Source organism: Nelusetta ayraudi, unplaced genomic scaffold (genome assembly GCF_046127955.1).
Source record: "Nelusetta ayraudi isolate G7.1 ecotype Tasmania unplaced genomic scaffold, CSIRO-AGI_Nayr_v1 ptg000005l, whole genome shotgun sequence".
Lineage (NCBI taxonomy): Eukaryota > Metazoa > Chordata > Actinopteri > Tetraodontiformes > Monacanthidae > Nelusetta > Nelusetta ayraudi.
In genome coordinates this window covers 9994686-10016430 of record NW_027466055.1, presented here as the reverse complement: position 1 = coordinate 10016430, position 21745 = coordinate 9994686, and the positions used below count along the sequence as shown (strand labels likewise).

General features: G+C 47.6%; 1 protein-coding gene across 4 annotated transcripts in view; it reads left to right on the top strand.

The window, feature by feature from the left end:
- Positions 1-1917: 1917 nt before the first annotated feature.
- The window catches only part of LOC142878541 (teneurin-3), a 136683-nt gene continuing 116855 nt past the window's right edge, over positions 1918-21745 (top strand). For all 4 annotated transcript variants that reach the window (XM_076012375.1, XM_076012374.1, XM_076012373.1 and 1 more), the window contains exons 1-2: positions 1918-2418; positions 4571-4855. In XM_076012375.1, the coding sequence (XP_075868490.1) occupies positions 2148-2418; positions 4571-4855 (556 nt within the window). In that variant the 5' untranslated portion in view covers positions 1918-2147. The remainder of the gene's footprint in view (positions 2419-4570; positions 4856-21745) is intronic.

Below are 21745 nucleotides of genomic sequence, written 5' to 3'. Positions count from 1 at the left end.
TGGGGAAAGAAGGAGCCTGATACTCTAGTCTTACAGCTCAGCCAAGAGAGAAATGAAAGTGCCGTGTGCACGCCTGTGTGTGTGTGTGTGTGTGTGTGCGTGCGAGTGTGTGCACGTGCGTGTCTGCGTGTCAGGGCGGCAGTGGAAAATGGCTGGTAATAAACACTTCTGACATGTGAGGGGGCTTCCGTCCACATTCAGCTGAAGAGTTCTATTTTGGGGTTGGGGGTCCCTGAATCACATCTGAGAGCCCATTCTTTAGAATCTTTCAATTCTGATCAAATGCATGCGTGCACACAGATGGCCCCGCCCCTCCCCCACCCACCTACCCACCCACCCACCCAAATACCAGTTCAGGCCTCAGTCAGTGCGTGTAGACGGCACGGGATGATTGCAAACTCTCTGTGTGTGTGTGTGTGTGTGTGTGTGTGTGTGTGTGTGACATTTTATTTTATTCCTGTCACGGGCAGGTAAATGAAAAAGTTTCTTTTGGAATATCTTTTTTTTTTCCCCACTGTGTTCATTGTGTAAGCACAGTGGTTGACTGGTGCATTTCAATAGAATCCAGCCAAGTGTAGAAATTAAAGTGTTTGGCTGGTGCACTCACTGCACTGCAAGGGACAATTTTCCCATTATTTCTTAATAGAAATTGTATGTGTTGTCCGTATTTCAAATATTATGGTTTTATTGGCCTAACTCATTGTTAGTCTGCTCAAATTTCCTCATGTGTAAAATATGAGGAAAAAAAATCTCCCTTTTAAAATGTGTACATGTAAAATTTAAATAATCCCATAGAAACAGCTGACAGCAATTTTTTTTTTATCATTAATATTATATATTTCTCACCAATTTGAATTATTTTTTTTACGTTTTCAACATCAATTTTTTTTTATAATATATATATATATATATAAATATATATTATAATATTTTAAACAGTCAAGGTCAAGTAAAGTACTTAGTAGAGTAGAGTAAAAAGGGAAAAAAATAAATAAATAAAAATTGGCCATCACAAAATACGTTCAATGAAATAATAAAAAAAAAAACTAATCCACTTGTAGAAAACATTTTGATAAATGTTGAAGAATAAACATTTTCAACCTGAGAGGAAGGTCAAAGAGAAGAGCTCAATATTTATGCCCATCCACAAATAGCTGATTAAAAGATCTTTACAGGGTTCCCAAATAAAAATCTAAACTATTTGCAGAGCTCTTCCATCAACCTCTTTCAACCTCAACCTCCATCAGACCCCTTCCATCCTGCTGTTAGCATGCCGCGCACGCCAGGGGACTAATCAGAGCGCCGATCCCGTCTAAGTTATAGTTTAAATTAAAAATTAAAAGCGCGGGATAATTGTGTCAATAAGTCACCGGTCACTGCCAGGCGCCCCTCATTGATTTATCTATTATTAACGAGCATCTGATTTGCCACCGAGGGACCGAGCGCGCTAACAAGCTAATGAAGAAACATGGGCCTCCGCCCACTCATCCTGCTACCCTTCTGGAAAACAATGTATATTCTTATGTGATCTATCTCTTTTTTTTACCACCTGCGAGCCAATGCTTGAGTTTAAACATGAATTTGAGCCCGACGGTCTTTCTTAGCCGGGCTCTGCTCTGAATTTGGAGGCCAGTGCAGAACTACGGCGATGTCAGGGTTATTTCATTCTGAAAATGGAGGTTGTGCATGTTGGGGGTTTGCGAGGTGAGGCTGCAGGAGCCTGGAAGTGGAGCGTGGGTGTGGCAGCAGGAGGGGATGGGGAGAAAAATAAAGGGGCGTACGTACGCGTGCGCGCGCGCGTGTGTGTGTGTGTGTGTGTGTGCTTTTTCAAGATGAAGCAGATGGATTAGCGTTATCTGAGATCTGTGTCCTTCCCTCTTTCTGCAGGTGGAACGGCGCTGGAGGACCCGGTCACCTCGGACTGGAAGGAGCTTTGACTGACTGAGCCTCGGCAGAGGAGTGGGGAAGAGGGGGAGAGAAGAAGAAAGGGGAGGGAAAAAAAATCCCCACACAAGGCTAGAATCACAACCAGGAAGAAGAGGAGGAGGAGGAGCAGGAGGAGTGAAATAATCCAGTAGCGAGCGTCTCGGGAGAGCGTCGGCGACGACAAGGGGGGAGGGAGCCGGGAAGCCCAGCATGCGGGCAGCATGGAACGGGTGAGGGAGCAGCGGCCTTTCTGCTCGCTGTCCAAGAGCCAGAGGGAGCGCGAGAGGTACTGCGAGCGAGACAAGGATCGGGAGCGCCGCTACACAGCCTCGTCGGCCGAGCGCGAGGAGGGAGCCTGCCGCGTGCCCACGCAGAAGTCCTACAGCTCCAGCGAGACCCTGCAGGCCTTCGACCATGACCCGTCGCGCATGCTGTTCGGCGGCCGGGTCAAAGAGATGGTGCACAAGGAGAGCGCCGAGTACGCCCGGCCAGGTGAGTCACCCAAAAAAAAAAATCAAAAAAATGAATAAATCTATGTATATATGTTTCCCACCACAGAGGATTGTTTTTTTGTTTTTTTTTTGACTTGCTTTCCGGGTGAATGCCGGGGTTGTTTAAGTTATTCTGCTTTGCTGAAAGAAGCTCGCATCATCAATTTCACAGCCGTTTCTCAGCTGTTTTTTTTTTTTTTTTTTTTTATTAATTAAAATAAAATACATTTTTCAGTCATCTAATTTTAAAGAGAAAATGTTACAGCTCTGTTTTTCTTTTGTTTTAAAAAAAATACAGCAAATTCCTTATATATATATTTAATTAAATCAGCTGAATTTTGACAGTTCAAAACCAAAATTATTAAATAAATGATAGTGCAGGAGAGTTTGTTTTTTTTTTTTTTTTTTTCTTTTTTTGCTGGGAATTAAATACCAAGGCCCAGCAAGATGCACTTGTATCCTTTTCATCGTTTACCACAGAATTGCGGTGCCAGAGTGAAACCTTGGGCTACTTTACACGATATGTATCATGTTAAACGAGATCGCTCTCCTTTTCTCAAACATGCAAGAGAAACCACTGACGTGGTAAATGTTTTCATCCAGCCGGGCTGATTTAAAGTGACCGGAGGGGAAGGGGATTGGGTGGTGGTGGTGGTGGTGTCGTCTGTAGTTGGCTGCTGAAAATTGCCGGGATTAGTTTAGTTTTTGCAGTTTATTCATTTTACGGCACTCAAAGACGAGCCGTCTCTCAATTACCTCCCTGTTCATTACCTCTGCGCTAATTAGCGCCCGTGTTAGAGTTAATGAACGTTTAAAGCTCGTGAGTAAAAGCGAGTTTTTTATTCATTGTTGGCCAATACTTTCCTTTTGCAAATGGAAAGTGTGCCTGTGTGTTTCTGTGTGTGTGTAGCCTTTGCTAGCTGCGTTCTAGTTATTGAATTAGCTAAATTAGCTTTTGCTACATTTCAACGCTTACATTATAAAAGGGATATGACATATAATAGTTATTATTTAGTTGGTTCCATATATAGTCGTGACTGTTTGCACTATGGCAGCAATCATGTTCCACATTAGCAAATGACCAAGATCCGCTGTTCATTTTTTACATACTCCTAGCATTTTTTTTATGCTAGGCAACATTTTCTTGAAGTATTTTTTGACAGGTTTGAACAAGATAAAAATGTTTGACCTTAAAAAGTACAGGTAATAAATAATAATAGAACTAATGTACTAATAGAACTAATAATTCCTATTATGAAGTGAATTAAATGGGACGTGATGTAATGGCGACCCACCATCAAAACCAGGTTCAACATAAGTTGATATCAAATAAAATGAGGGCTGGGTTTCGGTGATGATAATAACAGTGATGCTGCTGCTGCTGACGATGATGATGATGATGATGATGATGATGATGATGATGATGATGATGATGGTGCAGTGGGTGATTCATTCAGACTGCTTGGATGCCAGAGCGTTCTAATATAGCCAACTGGAGTTATTTTGGTTGACTGGCAATATTCCCGTGTCTCCTTTAAAAATAGTCAGGAAGTGTTCTGCTTTGGATGCTGCGGCGCCTGGCTCTGCAATAATTTGGGTGCAGCGAGACGAATCAGAGCCTAAAGTCATTCAAAATAAAGAAAACAGCAAATGTTTTTTGAAGTTGTGTTTTTGTTTTTTGTTTTTCTTTTATAAAGTGAATTCTGAAACAGAAATGAAATAATTATCAGTAATCAACTGGAAGTTGTTACATTTCCATCTGATATTTGCATGAAACAAGAGCTCTTGATTTTCTGGGTCACTTCATTTTATTTGGTTCTAATTAAAGTTGGTGGTTATTAAAGTGTCACCGGGTAACCAGATTACACTGTGAGCTTCAGTGTGATGCGGCTGAAAGGAAAAATTTCCTCAGATTCCAGATGAGTTGATTAGTTGGTGTTAAGCGGCTGCGGAGGTCGCTGCCGAGGCTTTAATTCAGCAATTACCCCCCCCCCCCCCTCCGTGGCCCCTGCTCTCAGGCTCGGTCCAGCGTTTTCTTTCTTTTTCCTTTTCCCCTTTGCATTTTTTTTCCCATTTTCCAAGCAGCGCCTCTCTCCTCTCAGCCGTCGACCGTTTCCCGCTTTGTTAACTTTACGGCCGCTCTCCCGTTGCAGGCCAGACCTTCTCGCTGAGGCAGCTGGGGATCTGCGAGCCGCCGCCCCCTCGCCGGGGCTTGGCGCCGTGCCCCGAGACGGGGCTCTCGCACCCGCTCGGCGGCTACGCCCGTGGGCCCGTCTCCGCCGCCGAGAACCATGAGCCGCCGTCGCCGGAACGCACCATGGCGCTCTGGGGGACGGGGGCCAAGTCGTCGGGGCAGGACTCCTGCCTGTCCAGCCGTTCCAACTCGGCGCTCACGCTCACCGACACGGAAATGGACAATAAGTCGGACAACGAGATGGGTGAGTGGGGCTCGTCTGAGAGCCGGCTGCCCCCCCCCCCCTTTTTTTTTTCCATCGAAAAATGCCTTTTTTTTATTGCGCCGCAATGGAGGGGAGCGGCAGTTTTTCGGAGGGCGTTTGGAACAGGGCCGGAGCCGGAGACAAGAAGCTGATTGGCCGAGAGCCCAGTGGAGGCCCTATTGGTTGAGGACGGGAGGGGGTGGGGGTGGGGGGGGGGGTGTATCCTGAGAGGCTTTTTTGGCTGCCACCTTTTCTGAAAGGGATCAAAGGCACGGCGGCGTCTCCGCGTGTGAAAAAAAAGGCGAGGGTAGGGGGGGCGGGGGGGGGGGAGGATTGAGTGGTTTGTGACTCACCTGGTCCTTCACCGCAGGGGGGCGGAGAGGGGGGGGGGGGGGGCAGGCACAGTTTGATAAAGTTTCCCCCGAGGGGCGAGCGCATCATCAAAGATAGCTTTGTGTGCGCGAGCGCGAGCGCCCCGGCCGGAGATTTTTCGGCCGGTGGAATTTCTCCGCGGCGCTCGACTGGCCGTGCACAATGCCTGATTAAACGGTTTGAAGTGCAAATTTGCCGGCGTGCGTGAGCGGCGAGGAGGAGAAGAAACCTGAGAGATGTGAGGTTTTTTTTTCCTCTGTTTGAAGGCAGCGGGGTGCAACCCCTGTCACGTGGCAGCGGCCGGGCGTAAGGAGGATGGCAAAAAATGAAAAATAAAAAAAAATAAAAAACACCGTCCTCGGATTTACATTCTTAAAAACAAGCAATCAAGAGTTGTTGATTTTTGTGTTTGCGGTCTGTTTTTTTTTTTTCCCCCCTCCCCTCCTCCTCCTCCTCCTCCTCCTCTTCCTCCTCTTTGCTGCCTCTGCATTAAGTCAGTAATGTTCCTCCTCCTCCCCTGCCGCTGCAGTTATCCTTCCTCGGCGTAAATCATCAACATTCCATCTCTGATCCCGAGTGTCCCTGACACCGCCCGTCATTCATCATCAGCGCCGGCCCGGCCCGGCCGCCCGTTACGGTACGAGCGCGACGCGACGCGAGGCCCTAATTGCTTTAAGGAAAGTGACGATGCCGGAGAGCGGCGAGCGGTTAAAATGATTGGACATGATCGCACTTTCCTGGCCGGAACGTCGGAAGAGAGACACGGAGAGACAGAGAGGAGACAGAGAGAGAGGGGGAGAGAGGAAGGAATAGAAATGGGGAAAGCGTGTTGCGTTCAAGTGCCGTCATTTTTTTTTCTCCCTCTCCCGCCCTGAAAGTGGCGTCTCTGCTCTGCTCTGACACTCCAGACACGTCGCTATATTCCCAAATAGCTGCAGTCACGATAGTGAGCTGGTCCTGGAGGAGGGTCGACTGCGGACTCTTGAACCCGCTAGCGGTGCTACGGCGTCGCCCACCTTTCGCTCCGAACACGACCTCTGGTTCCTGTGATAGCCACCGCGCTTACTGGCCGTGAAGCCGTGTCCCCGGGTGGACCCGATTCTTCCGCTGACCCCTCGAGTGTCGCACCCAGAGGTTTTGGCTCTAGCGCGCTCGCTAACTGCTCGCCGCTAGCTTGGTCGAGCTAATTCAATGAACGGAGACTTGCCAGAGAACAGGTGTGTGTTTACCTGGGATGTGAAGGTCAGTGTCGTTGCGCTGCGGCTACGTGTCTGGATGTCGCTTGTACACGTGCGACGGACGCTAACGACGGTTTTCCCGCTCAGTGAGGAGACTCTCTCAGATCCTCCTTCTCAGCCGTAAACCTCTGATACACATTTTCTGGCACTCATTTTAACCCTTTGATTCCTGCCGCTGAGTAAATGCGGACTCACTGCACATGTTGTTTTTTTTCTGATAAATGCTGTGAACCTTGTGTACCTTGTTCAAAATTGATAGAATATGTCAATTTGAACTTGACTCTTTTTCCTTTTAAGTCTGTTGAAAGGATTCAGCAGCCTGGTTTGAACCTGGCTTCATTTAGAATCTGAACCTCCGAAAAATAAAACCTCGCCACTCTTCCACCTCGGCACATTTACACATAATTCCCTTTTTCCCATTTTTTTTTTTTTTTTTTTTTTTTTTTTGGAGGGTGGGGGAGGGGGAGGGGGCGCCGTTATAGAACATTGCACTTTTGACTTTCACTCTTTAATGAAGCAGCTAAGAGAAATGACCCATCCAGAGGTTTCCATCAAGTGAATATGCGCGCGGGAGCTCCGTCGAGGGGCCGTTCGGCGCCACTTATTCATAAATGAACTCGATATTTCATTCTAATTCGCCCCCGTTCTGCCGAGCGTTCGACACACGTAAAAACTGCCAGAGTGCACGTCTTGCACCTTTGCGTGATCTGCGCCGGGCGCTTTCACCTCGCCGGCCGTCCCGGAAGCGGAGAGGTCCGCCTCTCGCGGGCGGAGACCGCGCGTTCGTTTGAACGATCCGGCAGCCGCGGAGGTTAAACGCAGTTTCGATGCTCCGCTAGAGTGGAAAGCAACCGCCCAGAGAGCCGTCAGCCAGGCTGCTAGACAGCTAAGGAGAAAAAAAAAAATAAAAATCATAGGGTAAGCGCACTGTATTGTGTCGTTTGTGCAAACGTCGTCTTTATTTCCATTCGCCTCGCTCCAAGGACCCCTTCTGTCTTCCCGCCACCGTTTTTTTTTAATTTTTTATAATCACGCCGCATTAAGCTGCGGGATGTTTTTAATCGAAAACTCTCGGAAGAAGTGATACGGAGACATCTGTTAAGTAGATGTTATTGATTTTTTTTTTTTTTTTCATCTGCCGTCACTGACAGCATCCCTTGATGTAAAACTGATTGATTGTTTAACATGTGTTAGATTTATTTATTTATTTCGCCCCTTGCATTGAGGAGATTGGACTCCCAACAGTGTGCGTTGGTCCCAACAGCTAAAGAGGGTCTCTTCAAGGTACGTGGTACCTGAACGCCACACAGTGACGCTGACGCTGACCCAGAATGTAAAAGATTCTTGAAAAGAAAAATCATTATTTAAGGTCATTTTGGCCCCCGATTGAATCATTTTTTGGGGGTCATTTTCTAAAAATATTATGCTCATCCGTTCCCGTTGGCATGAACGTTTAATCGCTTCTTACTTAAAGTGATATTCTTGTAATGAAAACCCCCTCCAACCTCCCCGTCCTGTCCCTCCACGCGCGTTTATTAATACCTCCACCTCCTCCAGTCGATATTCAGCCAAACTTCTGCCTTCCGCAACGTGCGCGCCCACGCTGGCGTGCACACAAACACACCCACCACTTTGTTTGCCTGACGTGTGCAGGATGTTGCTGTGATTTTTGGAACTTTGTGTGGCGGGCAAGTTCTATTTTTACACAAGAGGAGGATGAAAAACCAAACAAACAAACTGCTGCTTAAATTTTGCCAGAATGGAGCTGCTGCACGTGAGCCCGGTCACTCCCACGGCGCTGCTGTAGGTTCAGATGATGAGCAACACGCTTGTAGTCCGATTTCATTTGCAAAAAAAAAAAAAAAAAATCTACTGTAACTACAGGAGAGCAGCACTTTTTTTTTTATAATCATTTTTTGAAACAAAGATGGACATATTTTTTGATGCCGCTGCTTCCTAACAAAGAGGTCCAAGGCTGCAGCGCTAAAACATTGTTCCGCTTGTGAATTATGAATTACGGAAGTAGCAGGAGCCGTCGGTCTGCCGAGGTTAGAATGTAGGTCACCTGTTCTTCTTCTGTTTTGTTTTTTTTCACTCACTCCAGCACGGAGCCAGTCATTGAGTCTTATGTAAAGCAGCCACCCGGCTCCCACAATCTTCATTTATGCGTTCAATAATGTAGATTTATGTCTGTAAATACAGCGTGGGCTGTAGCTGCCAGTCACCATTTGGCAATAATTACCTGCAAATCTAATTCAATCATATTTCTCTCATTGCCCGAGACTGACACGTCGACACGCCCCGCCCGTTTTTGCCCGTGACGCGTGTTTTTTTTTGCCAAAGTCGACATGATTTTTTTTTTCCCTTCCCTTCTGAGAATCGATACGATGTTGCTCGTGGAAGACGAGCGAGAGCAACGAGCAGCCCAGCCAGCGCCGCCCTGCCCGCTCCGCTCGGCTCCCTAATAGGGTGTGAAAAAAGCTCAGCACCAACTTGTTCTGCAGCACCTCGGCCGCGGGGGTGGAGTGGGGGGGGGGTGGCTACGTGTCTGCTGACCCCTGGTTAGGAGAGAAGGGGGCGAGGGAGTGGGGGATGTGGGGGGGGGGGCGGGGCTCCCGCCGCAGCACCTGTCATCCTCGGTTAAGGCTCCGTCGCTCGCTGCGGCCCTCCCCGACTCTGTCCACAGTCATTTCTCAAGGCAGCAAAAATTGCCTCCCTTTGATGTTTTCATGGCGGATGAGCCGAGCGGCGCCACACTTCGTGGGGCGCCGTCACGTCCGGGCCTGTTTTTTTTTTTAACAGGACGTGTTAAAAAAAGAGAAAACGTAATTGCATTTTGTGTGACTCGAATCCCTCCAATGCCCCCTTTTTTTAAAATTTTTTTATAAATATATTTTTGAGTTGTTTTTTTTTTTGTTTTACAGTGGAACATGGCTCGCGCTTTCATTTGTGTGCGTGTGCGCGCGTGTGTGTGTGTGTCTGTGCCAGTAAAAGGTTAATTAAATCAGCGGAGGAGTCAAAGTGTGCTGTAGCACAGCGAGCACCAAAGGCTTTTTGGGTGGGAGTATGCAAGTGTATCAGACGCCCTCCGCCATGTTCCTGTGTGTCTGTGCGTGCGCGCGCTTTCGCCTTCCTTCGCTCGCTGCTGATTTTCTCCCTTCATCTCGCTCTCGCACACCAAAACAGGAGCGTCTGACTTTGTTTCTCGCACCGTGTCGAAGATTATATATAAAAAAAATAAAAAAAAATCATGCAAAGACGCCTGCGCGCGTACACACACACACACACGCACACACACACACACACACACACACACACAGATAGACACAGAGGGGACGTCATGCTGACGAAGGTGACACACCATCTGTCAAACTCAGCCTCAGATCCTGTCTTGCACGGTGACAGTGGAATCTGCCTATTGATCGTCGCCTGCACGAATCCTGTCTTGCCGCGCTCTTAATGCAATATGGCACCGAGTGGAGCACCAAAGCAATAAATAACATCAGAGGAGTTGGGTGTGCGTTTGGTTTGTGTTGTTGTTGTTGTTGTTGTTGTTGTTGGTGGTGGTGGTTATTTCATATTTATTTATCTTGCAGTGGTCAAAAGGGGACGGCCATCTGTGATGTTTGCTTTTTCTTTTTGAAGATCGGCTCTGAAACTGGCAGAGGAAACGGTTTCATCAGCGACTTGCTGGGGTTGTCATCACTTGTCCTCAACGCTCGGGCTGCGCTCCTGCCAGCGCCGGAGCAGATGTGGCGCCCGAGTGTGGTGGTGGTGGTGGTGGTAGGTGTTGGTTCTCTGTCAGCGTGGTTCCTATTTTGGAGTCGCCCCCAGGAGGTCTTGAGGTGCCTTGTTTTGCACCTTTTAGAAGGCGACAAACCTGAAGACCTGCGCGTCAAACTGGACGCATTTCACCGCCCGACTTGGCCTCTTGCTTGGTGCTTCGAATGCATCGCGCATCAGCGCCACAGCAGCACACGGTGCATGAAAAAAAGCTGGAAAAAAAACAAAACATCCCACTTGCGCCGTGGCTACCTCCCGCTGAGGAGATCATCTAATTAGACTTTGCAGTGTCTGGCTGTATTAATTTGCATTTTAATAAGTGAAGGCAACATTCTTTTTTTTCTTTTTTTTCTTCCTTTTTTCGAGAGCCTACTACCCTTAAATACACCTTTTCTTGGTTCATAGTGAAATTACTGGATTGTTTTTCTAAGAATTAATGAATAAATTATCATGAAATTGGAACAAACGGTCCACTAGCGCCAAGAGCCGGGATAGCCATGATGAATGTGATTTAGCGTAAAATGTAATTTTGGGTGATTTTTCTGTAGCATCTTCAAACATGATTTTGTTTAATTTCATTTTAAATGGATGTTTCTTTATATATTTGTATTAAATAATGGGCAGCAGAATAAATTGCCATTTCGGTACATTTTTAGAATTCTTATTCAGTAGTTTGAGAATATCAACATAATTTTTCAGACACGATGTCCCAATTTTTAAATAATATTTTCACTCTATTGTCTTTTTACTAGACCAGCAGTCATAAAAAAAACACGAAGCCATCTCGCAAAATCAAAACGACAACAACTCAAAAACCTTAACGCTAACAATTTTCACCTGCTAAAAATTTGCACAGCAGAAGTCAGCAGAATGACAGACTTTTTCAGCCCGGTGCTGAGCAGTTGTTCTCGTCCGGCCGTCGCACTTGCACGCTAGTACAACGACGAACGCCGAACTCTTCGCTTGGTCTCATCGCGCGACAACTTATTACGTGTTAGGATTGCTCGGCGAGTCGTCAATTACGAGGACTACTATTTACCGTCCTCTGGAGAAAATGGCTTATTTCATTTCATCAGCCGCTCTAATTGAGTGATTGTGTTACCAGGCTGCACGGAAACAGCAAATGAATACCAATGGACGCAAAAGCACCGCAGATTAGCATGTTGGTCCAATTGTGTAGTCCTTAATTGCGTGTACGACTGATGTCTACTTATGCACTGACTGCGTTTCCCCCCACAACCCTCCCACCACTGGAACGCACAACGGCAAGTGTGTAATAAAAAAAGAATTGCGCTGATGCCAGTGTCCCCTTCCTTGCGCAACCAACCCAGGCCTTTAAAACTCCGACAGGATCATCGGCTCCTCCGCCCTCTCTGGTCCGGGGGCCCCCTTCGGTCCAGTTGTTGCCATGACAGCCCCTTCTTCCCTTCATCTCCTGCTCTGTGGCCCTGTGCTGTGCAAACATGCGGCCAAAGATATTTTGAAGAGGCCAAAATAAGGAAATGGAGCGATGAAGCCTTTCCACTCTTCAACAAATTTTTCCTCTCCTGCTCCCCCAGAAGCGCCGAAGGACCACCGACCAGCTCGGGTCCACGTCTTCTTCCCTTTATGACATCGTCTCTCTCCACAACTGTCTCGGGACGCGGGCAAATATTTGTTATATCACGTTGTTGTTGTTGCAACGCCGCCGCGGCTCTGACCTTTCGCCGTCCTCTGTATTTCATGTTGGCAATCAAAGCAGGGAGCAAGGGAGAAAAAGAAACAGAGAAAAAAAGAAAGTCAAGGTGATTCTTCATCTGCGATCTCATCTGAATGTCTCTGAAAAAGGAGCCGGCTTGTTGTTGCTCGCCGGCCCGCTCGGTCGCCTCCTGTTCCTGAATGAAGAAGCCCCTTTGTCCGCGCACTTCCAACGAGTCCTTGAGCATCACACGGCGCTCTGATTGGAGTTATTAATAAAGGCGAGGTGCGTCTGAGCGATGAGAAGAAGGGGGTGGGGGGGAAAAAAAAGAAGGAAACAATGCGGTTTATTGCTGTTGGCTGCTGCGGTTGTGCTCTCCAGCAGTCTGGATCGTCCTCCATGTAAAAAGCCCCACCAAGAACACAGCCGGGGCCTGATGTAAAAATCAAGAGGCGAATTATGAGGCCGAGTGTAATGATTAAACATGTTGGGAAATTGAAATAGGCTCCAATCTTTTTTTTTTTTCTTCTACTTCTTCCTCTCTCTTGCACATGCAATTAAAAGAACATTTTAACTGCAAATTACAGCGCTGGATCTTTTTTTCTTCTCACTCTCTCTTTCATAGGCAGCCGGAACGCGTTTAACTCTTTTATATACAGAAATAAATGTTTAATTAAAGGAGCTCCGGTGTCAGATGGGGTTTCATGGAGTTTTCATCATGTGAGCATTTCATCCGGCTCAAACAATGGACGGAATCAAAGGATTCCCTTTTTGATTTTGTCGGGCGACGCCTCTAATATTAATAATCGGGAAATGTTGGAAAACCTGATCGCAGGATGGCAGTCACTGTTTTTATGGGGTTATTTGGAAAAGAAAGACTCCACCCATTGACATCATTACTTCAAATTTTAATTTTAATGTGAAAACTTCACTCTTTTTTATCTCCTTTTTGGATGGATTTAAATCCATTTTTCTGACATTTATTTTTATCTGGCGTGCATTCTAACCTCTGGCTGAGATTTTTTTCTTTTTCATCCAAGGAATTTTTCACAGTTGTTATTAATGGTTACTCTCACTTTAATGTAACGTCCATTCAGACGGTACTTTCCGTCCATTCATGATTAAAAACGCAATTGGAGGAGTTCAGCGATTCACCTCCAATGTTTTCTTTCGCGGCTCGTCGCCAAACTGGGCGTCGGGCTGACGAGACGTCCCGGCCCAGTTAAAGCCTACGGGATCCCTTCAACGCTGTCATCCCCCCCCCCCCCGTGCATGTCGGCCCCTGCTTCCATCACTCGTCAGTCGGGGGCGCCGAACTATGAGAGGGGCCGGCCTTAAAATACAGCCGACATTAGCATAATCTTGGCAGTTCTCCTCATCGGCGTCGCCGCATCAGATCACCTTGTTAGCGGTTGTCAGCGCCGGGGTTTTAAACACAGACGTGAGCCTTGTTTCTAAGCCTTTTTATACGGGCTCAGGAAGCCTGACGGCGGGACGAGATTGACGGGTATTTTCCCGGTTAGGCATTTTTCACGACTTATTTTTTTTATTCTTTTTTTTTTTTTTTTTGCCTTTCAACGAGGGGAGAAAAAAAGAGACGTTCCCCCATTAAAGGACACTTTCATAGCTGTGTAGGGGACTTCAAGGGCTGATGGGAAAGGAGGCGACGTTACGAGGAAGCCCAGAGAAGCACTAATATAGACACACACACTCACACACACCCAAACCTGCACACGCCGTCTTCCCTTAAGGGAAAAAGGTCAGTATCCAGAGGAGGGAATGGTGAGCCATTGTTATGATTGATCACACGACAAGGTCCGGGGAGGACGCAGTGTCACTTTCATTGTCAAACTCATTATACCACAGAAGAAGATTCCCCGGCCAGCTCCGCCCCTCTCCTCCCCTCCCCTCCCCTCCCCTTCTTGCTCTCGTGTCCTCTCCGCTCGGCTGTCGCGCGGAGAAAGAAAAAACCCCTCTCGCTGCGTGCGCTCGTCAAAAGCTTTTACGGCGTCGGACGACGACGCTTACGGTGGTGGAATGCGCGAGAGCCGCCGAAAACAAGCAGGGCGAAGGCTGGAGAGCGGCGAGAGCACCGTCCGACGGAGCAGCGCCGCGCTCGGAATATATTAGAGATTTAGTACTCAACAAAACGGGGGCGAAATGTGGCGAAAAGAGAGAGAGAGAGAGAGAGGGAGGGAGAAAAAAAAAAATAGAAAGTCTAATGGTCCGACAGGGTGCACGCGAGAAGGTTTTTGGAAGGATATTCCAGTCCTGATTAAAAATGAATGATATCAGAATACACAGAAGCTCTCTGGCCCAGCGCCGGCAGCAAAGCATCCTGAAAAGTGTGGTCACTCCGGAGGCAGCGGGGAGGCATTAGGTATCCCATTCTCAAGTAACCCACTGTTCTCCGTTCAATTCATCTAATCACCAATGCAAACCTAAGCACTTTGCAGTTATGGATTTGAGGCCAAACGATTGATATTGTATCGCATGTAAACTGATTCGCGCTCCGAGTGTGTGTGTGTGTGTGTGTGTGTGTGTGTGTGTGTGTGTGTGTGTGTGTGTGTGTGTGTGTGTGTGTGTTGGGAGGCGCTATTCTCTTGTTAGGAAGAAAGGGTCTCTTCTTCCTTGGCATCCCGCAGTGACCCCGCCGAGCTCGGCCCTTTTATCTGAGCACAACCCAACACCAACAAACACGACATGAAACGGAATGCTTAATTCACTCGGCAAAGATCCTGATTCTCCCCTCCGAACGTGCGGCGCCACTGCCGGACCTCTCAACGGCCCTGATTGGTGGTTTTTTTTTTGTGCGTAACACTTTGACTCATGAGTTCCCATTTAGCACTATTGCACATTAGCGCAGTGCGACTCAGGAACACCTGATCGCATTAGGACTGATGCGGCGGATAAGTATAAATATTTTAAAGTGCAACAGAATGCAACTCCTTCTCCCGCCTGGGGAAATCAGACTTTGATTTTTTATTTATTTTTTTGGTCATTTCTGGACGTAATGGGCAGCGTGTTGTTGGATCCCAAAGTCTGGACGGAGCCTGTTTTTCGGATTATTTCACCTCTGCGTGTATTGATTCTGCCCGCAAGGCTTCTAAGAAAGGTGTGTGTGTGTGTGTGTGTGTGTGTGTGTGTGTGTGTGTGTGTGTGTGTGTGTGTGTGTGTGTGTGTGTGTGTGTGTGTGTGTGTGTGTGTGTGTGTGTGTGCGCACACACCAAGACTAGAGGTCACTCAGATAAATTGGCCAGGTTGGCTTTTAGCAGCTCCGGGGTCAGAGCCCATTCATCTTATTAGGCCAATGTATCCTTTTAGAGGCCTCAGCCGCGGGATTAGACAATAGAGCAGCGCCGGGGCATTAGCTGACGGACCATTTGCCAAATAGGTTAGAGCAGTTCTCACCTATTGCCTCTCGCCGCATTACCTCCCTTCAAGCTGTTTGCACGGTTTTGGCGCGGCACCTCGGGAAGGTTGGGAGGCTCAGGAAGAGAGATTTAGCGAGGACGGGAACAGACGGCGGGGGCGACGACCGTCTGCGGGACGCACTCGCAAAGTGAGGCGGTCCCGGGTCGCACGTCCTCTGAGGCAAGATGCAGTTTGAAGAGTGAAATACTGACGGTTCAGTTGCAAAGATTAAGTCATTGACTCTTAAACAGACATTGTTTTTTTTTTTGTTTTACTGTGTTATCTCGTAATCTACCTCTTGACCTACCTTCCAGAAGAGCGATTGCATATTTTCAAAGCTTCTGTCCTGCTAAACATGTAATTCCGCCCTGACATTGAGTTTCATAATAATTTTTCGGTTTTCATTTCTTACATTTATGCGTTCACATTTTTATTTTGCTCTCACGGTATTATGTCACAAGATTAAAGGAAAAAAATATTTTATCCACGAAAGACTGTAGTTCCGTCTGAAACATCTCTAAAAATATATCTGTTCAGCTCTGGTGTTTTTTTTTTTAGCCAGTTAAAAGTGGGGACATGAACACAGAAAAGGGGGCTTGTTCACTGTCGGATAAAGACCAATCACAAGAGGGCTGGTTAACTCCTTGGTTTACGCCCCCAAACTGTCAAAAGTGTGAGACTGGAGGAAGTGAATCTCACTGCTGAGAACACAGGAGTGTGTGTGTGTGTGTGTGTGTGTGTGTGTGTGTGTGTGTGTGTGTGTGTGTGTGTGTGTGTGTGTGTGTGTGTGTGTGTGTGTGCGCGCTATAGGCTCTGACATCCTCAGGAGATGACAGTTTTTAGCCTTGGCTGTTTTTTCTTTCTGTTTTTTTGTTGGTTTTTGTTGTTTTTCTACTGGCTCACACCTGCCTGCATGGCTCTCGGTCGTCGACTCTGTGCAGAAGTACTAAAACTGGGATATAAAATAGCCTCCTGCTGTGAATATGTTACGGCCTGCCTGATATTTGACAGAAATATAATTCTGTAGTAGCGTAAGACGACCTGACCTGTGCATGACCGGTCTTGGGTCTGCCGTGCTAGTTGATCCTGATGTGCTGTGTTAAACCTTAGTGTGCGCCTTAATTGTCCACTGGATTGCACTTGTGTTGCCTCTCTGCTCTGCAACAGCTCCAATGAACCGGAGCCTCTGGAGAAAATGCAGCGCAGGACTTTTTCAGGGTGCCCGAGGTCAAAGTAAAAAAAAAAAAACATCCTGTCTATTAAAAACAGTTTCAAAGGTTTTTTTTTTTTTTTTGCATTCAAGTGTTGCGCCAACAACAGCCGCAGTACAGACAGGAGGTGTCTCTTGAGAGTTAGCTACTGATGGCTACTGATGGCTACTGATGGTGAAGTTTCACTGTGGTAGAATTACTGAAAAAACAGAGGCAGATCAGAAACTCAGTCTGTCTTGTTATAATGTTATTTAAAGGTCCAATGTGTATAATTTGGCCTGATTTTTTTTTATATTCTGGTAAAATACCAGTATAACAATATACTGCTCATGAATACATTAGTAAAAATGTATAATCACAGTACAATTTTGTAAACACTTGTGTCCTCAATTAAACCAACGAAGGAGAAGGGGGACGAGGGGTATCCGAGGGTTTGGATGGGCAGGCCACCGTAGTTCACTGGCAAACTCAGTGGGGGGGGGGGGGGGGGAGTGAAACATACTGCAATCTAAAATGTAACCACTTGTTTCTTCTTCATAATCTCCAAATATTACACACTTTGAGATCTGCAGTTTTGTTTCATGGGGGGGGGGGGTTAGAAACAGGAAGTGTCTGTCAGTGTGGTGACATCCGTGTCGTGGCAGAACGCCGGTGGCGATGGACATGGCACCAGTTTACCAAGCAACCTCAAAAATGGGCATTATGGGCAAAGAAATGAATAAATAAATACATAAATAAATAAATAAATAGAAATCTGTCATCCTTGACAGAAGTGTTCACACGTGCCAGCTGGTGTCTGACGACAGCTCACCGCATCGTGCATCGTGCAGTCCGGCGAACTTCAGCAGGGCCCCGCACAGCAGCGGTGGTCATGGAAACACAGGGTCCATCGCCGCTAATCTGCCTAATCTGGGATTAGACAATAAAGTGGGGCGGCAGATGAGGTGATGAGTGATAAAGTGGCTTTTGCCAGCCGGTTAAGGCTGGTAAAACTACAGTCAGGCTGGTCTTAGTCTAGCGCGCTGACACCAGGCTAAGCTGCGGTCGTGTCCGCGGCGGCAGCGCCCGTCTGCTGCTCCCGATGCGCCGCCTCCGCCGCCGAAAGAACCCGAACGCGGTGTCAAGATGACACGCGGCGTCCTCCAGTAATTGGCTGTCCACCCTCCCCGCCACCCCCACTCTCTGCTCCCCGCCATTGTTGAGAGGAAAATGTGTTGGCTCTAATTTAAAACTGGGCTTCTGATGCTCTCCACTGCTCCCACCCCTTAAAAAAGAGAAAGAGAGAGAGAGAAAGACAGAGAGAGAGAGAGAGAGAGAGAGAGGGAGAGAGAGAAAGACCGAGAGAGAGAGAGAGAGAGAGAGAGAGAGAGAGGGAGAGAGAGATTTTTCACTATAATGGTGTTGCTTGGAACTTTTTTTTTCTCCTCTTATTATCTTTCTTCCTTTTCTTTTTCTTTCTAAAGATTTATCAGTGAAGGGATAATTGCAAATGAATTATGTGATGGTGATTAAAGTACCTTTTTTGGCACCAGGTTGGCAAAACTATTCTTTGACTTAACTAGTTTTTCGGGGTGGGATGAAAAAGATTCCTAATCGACCATAATCTGAGCTCATCGTCGCTTCAGAAACGATTTCAATCACTGAAATTAACTTTAGCGGCGTCGGGGCCTGATACTGGCCACCTTTGATTCTTTTTTTCTTGTTTGGTCTTTTTTTTTCTTCGGCTCTATGCCTTGGAAAAAAGCCATGCTAGGAGTCACTGAAGGGACAGCAGGGCTTCTGGAGGACTTGTGTTTTTTTTTTGGTTTTTTTTCTCCCCCAGCTCTTGAAAGAAGCATGTGGGGCGACGTTTGGGACTTCATTAAAATACTTTAAGAGGGATCTTTCTTCCACCCTCTGCTGCCTGACACAGTATATTTTATCCCGGCAAGAGAAGAAAAAAAATAGATAAATAAATAACGATAATATCGCTCACAAATAATCCGCAGTCCGCCCGGCGCAGAAGCCATCTTGCATCTCGTGTGACTGATGAGTCGCCCCGAAAATACATTAAATCATCTCGTCGCTCACCCGCTGGGGGGGGGGGACGTCTCTTCCTCCAGCAAATGTTCCCTGTCAGTCTTGTCGCGGATTACATGGGCGGAAGCTCCAACGCCGCCTTAAACGTGGGTTTGAGGTCAAGACCAACAAATGATTTGTTTTGTTTTTTTACACTCTTTGTTTCGGGCTTTGATTTAATTTCACTGCTTCGCTCCCCCCCCCCCACGGCCATCATTTTTCTGTCAGAATGATTTTTAAGTGGAAACGATCGACTTTCTCGCTTCCTCATCAGCCGCCTTGTGCTGCGACTGTCCAAAATGAAAACGTTCTGATGAAATTCCAATTAGCGCTGCGAATCCAGGCCGTAGTAAACAGGAAGCGTAAATAAAAGAGGAGGCGGGCCTGTCGCTGATGTTTTTGCCAGAAAAAAAAAAGAGTCTTAAAACGCTGGCTGCTGCAGGACGGACAGATTTCTCCAAGAATCATAATGTCCTCCGTGTTAATCAGGGTATTTCTCTTCCTCCCCCCCCCCCCCCCCCCACCAAGGCATTGATTATTGTGTTCCGCTCCTTTCTCGTTAAGGCTGAGTGACGAATGAGTGTAACGCCGCAACCTGCTCTGGCTCGACCGCGGCCGCCGCTCTCCCACCGGCTCCTGTGACTCCGGCCTGCTGTTGTTTTCCGCGTCAATCGGAGGCGGCGGAGGAGACAACAAAAGGGGAGCGGCGACGGCACGGAGGGAGTCTTTTGCGCTCAAAGCTTCGCGCTCGCGACGCATCTTGTATTGCCTTCCCCCGCGCAAGGTCGCGGCGTCGAGAAAAACAACGTAAGAACCAATAACGTCGCTCGCCGGCTTTGGAAAACCGTCGCTTTTCCGTGGTTTCATGCCGCTACCGTCGTCCCCAAAAAGTAAATCAGCGGCAGGCGGGAGAAAAGCAAAGCATTGTGGTAATGCGTCCTCGGCAGAAGGAGTTTGGCTTCCTTGGATTATGGACGTGTAGTACTACGGTAATTCTGCTCTCCATTGCACTCCAAGCCCGTTCCACCGCCGACCAGGGTGGCCCTCCGTTATATTCTCTCCATCGTTTAGCTGTGTAGATGCTGGCGCTGCGTGCGGCAGGTGGCGGCTGACAAGTGAGACAAGAGTGATGCGTCTGGCGGAGGAGGAGCTCAGTCAGGGGAAGCTCGCGCTCTCTCCCACGACTCTCCATTAATATCACAGTCCGGTCTTTTGGTGGTGGGGTTCGGGGGGGGGGGGAGCGAGGGGCTCTGCTGACATTTGGCTCTCTGTGTAATAGAGACCTAACCTTTAAGCATTGCGAGCCACTAGTCATTTTTCATAATCCACTGTCCATTTTTGAGTATCCCACCCCCCCCCCCCCACCCACCCCCGCATCCCCTGCTGCCGTCCACGCATCTGTCCTCATCCTCTCCCTCCTGTGCATGTGTGTGTGTGTGTGTGTGTGTTATATTTATTTTGTTTCCCTATTAGGAATGTGCAGCAGTCATCATTTGTTTCCTGTTGCTATAAATGTGAAAATCAAATTCTCCTCCTCCGGGTGGAGAAACTCCATCACGCTCTTTTTTTTTTTTTCCTCTCACCCCTCCTCCCCCCCCGAACCCACACCTTAAAAAAAACAAAAAACAAAAAAAACAATATCTGTGGCTGGATGATGTATAATTCATGAGCTTTAGTTTACAGTGCGAGCCAGAGCAGCTGCAGCAGCAGCAGCAGCAGCAGCAGCAGCAGCAGCAGCAGCAGCAGCAGCGGACTTGATGACTTGGATGGATGATCAGAGTGCACATTTTGTTGTGTCCAAGCCTGCCTTAATTCCTCAAATCCAGACTCAAGTGTTAAGCCACCATGAGAGAGGGGGAGAGGGAGTGAGAGAGACCCGCCAGATCCCCCGTGTCCTTCTTAGAAGAGGAGCAAGCTGAAGGAAAGTCATTGTTTCAGCAGCCGCTGTAACGATGATTAGCCACAATCTGGGGGATCGACTGACCACATCAGTCAAACGCGTCGACGCTCTCAGAGGGAGGGAGGGAGGGGGCGCCGGCGACGGCCGGTCCGGCGTCCCGGTCGCGCATACTGAGCAGATTGATTGGGAATCTTTGATGTGTGCTCGGTAATAATGTGGACGCCGTGATGAAACCCGCAGCAGGAGGGAGGGGAAGGAAAAGAAAGAGAGAAATTCAAGAGCCGCAGCCTTTTAGTCCTCTTTTTTTGTCCGTGTTCTGATCTGAATCTGTCTTTAGAGGGTAATAATCCAGCCTTGTGATAAAATGGAAAGAATGTGAATGCACCGATGGCGTTGTTTGATAAGCAGTGGATGGATTTTTAAATGAATGGTCCCCTTTTTACAATGCGAGGCGAGCAGCAGTGGAGACAAACATGGCGAAGCAGCGCAGACGCGACATTCGCGTCGTTCCAAATCACTTTCAGAAGTGAATTAGAAGTAACTCACTCTGGCGGTTTTCAACGTCGGGTTTCCGTGCAGCTGCGGAATGGCATAAAAATCCAGAAACTTGAAACGCCAGGTCCCCCCCCCCCCCCTTCCTTCCGCGCTGTAATTACACATGATCATAATGTGGTAATCGGATAGCATCATTTATTCCGCTCAGGTCCAGCTGGAGGTCTCCACGCTTAAATTAATTTTGCACGGGGGGGAAAAAAAATCCCCTACGACATGATTAATGATATGCACGAAAGGTTTTGGGTTTGGCTGCGTGCACCACGCGTGCACCACGCTGGCCCGACGCCGCTGGGACGGTGAGGCAAAGTTTCATCCATTTATTTATTTATTTATTTATTTATTTATTGAAGCCTGTGCCTGATTTGCTGCTGTTTCAGCCGCTGCCGTGCTCGGAGCAACTCCTGGCGCCGCGTTCCGGAGGGAAAAAATATATAAATAAAAAATAAAAAAAATAACCTCCCGCTCATTTGCTGGTACCTTACTGGAAACAGCCCTTTATTATAGAAACAATGATAGAATCCAGTAAATCAGGGAAAAGTATAGGGTGTAGTGTTGCCATCAATAATAGATTGGAAACAAGTCGGCGCTGATGGAACCCGAGGCCTTTCCTTTGTGGAGGTCTTAGTGCCGTAGCGGAGCGGCTGAATAATGCATGGTCCCGGCCGGGATAGACTCCCCAGC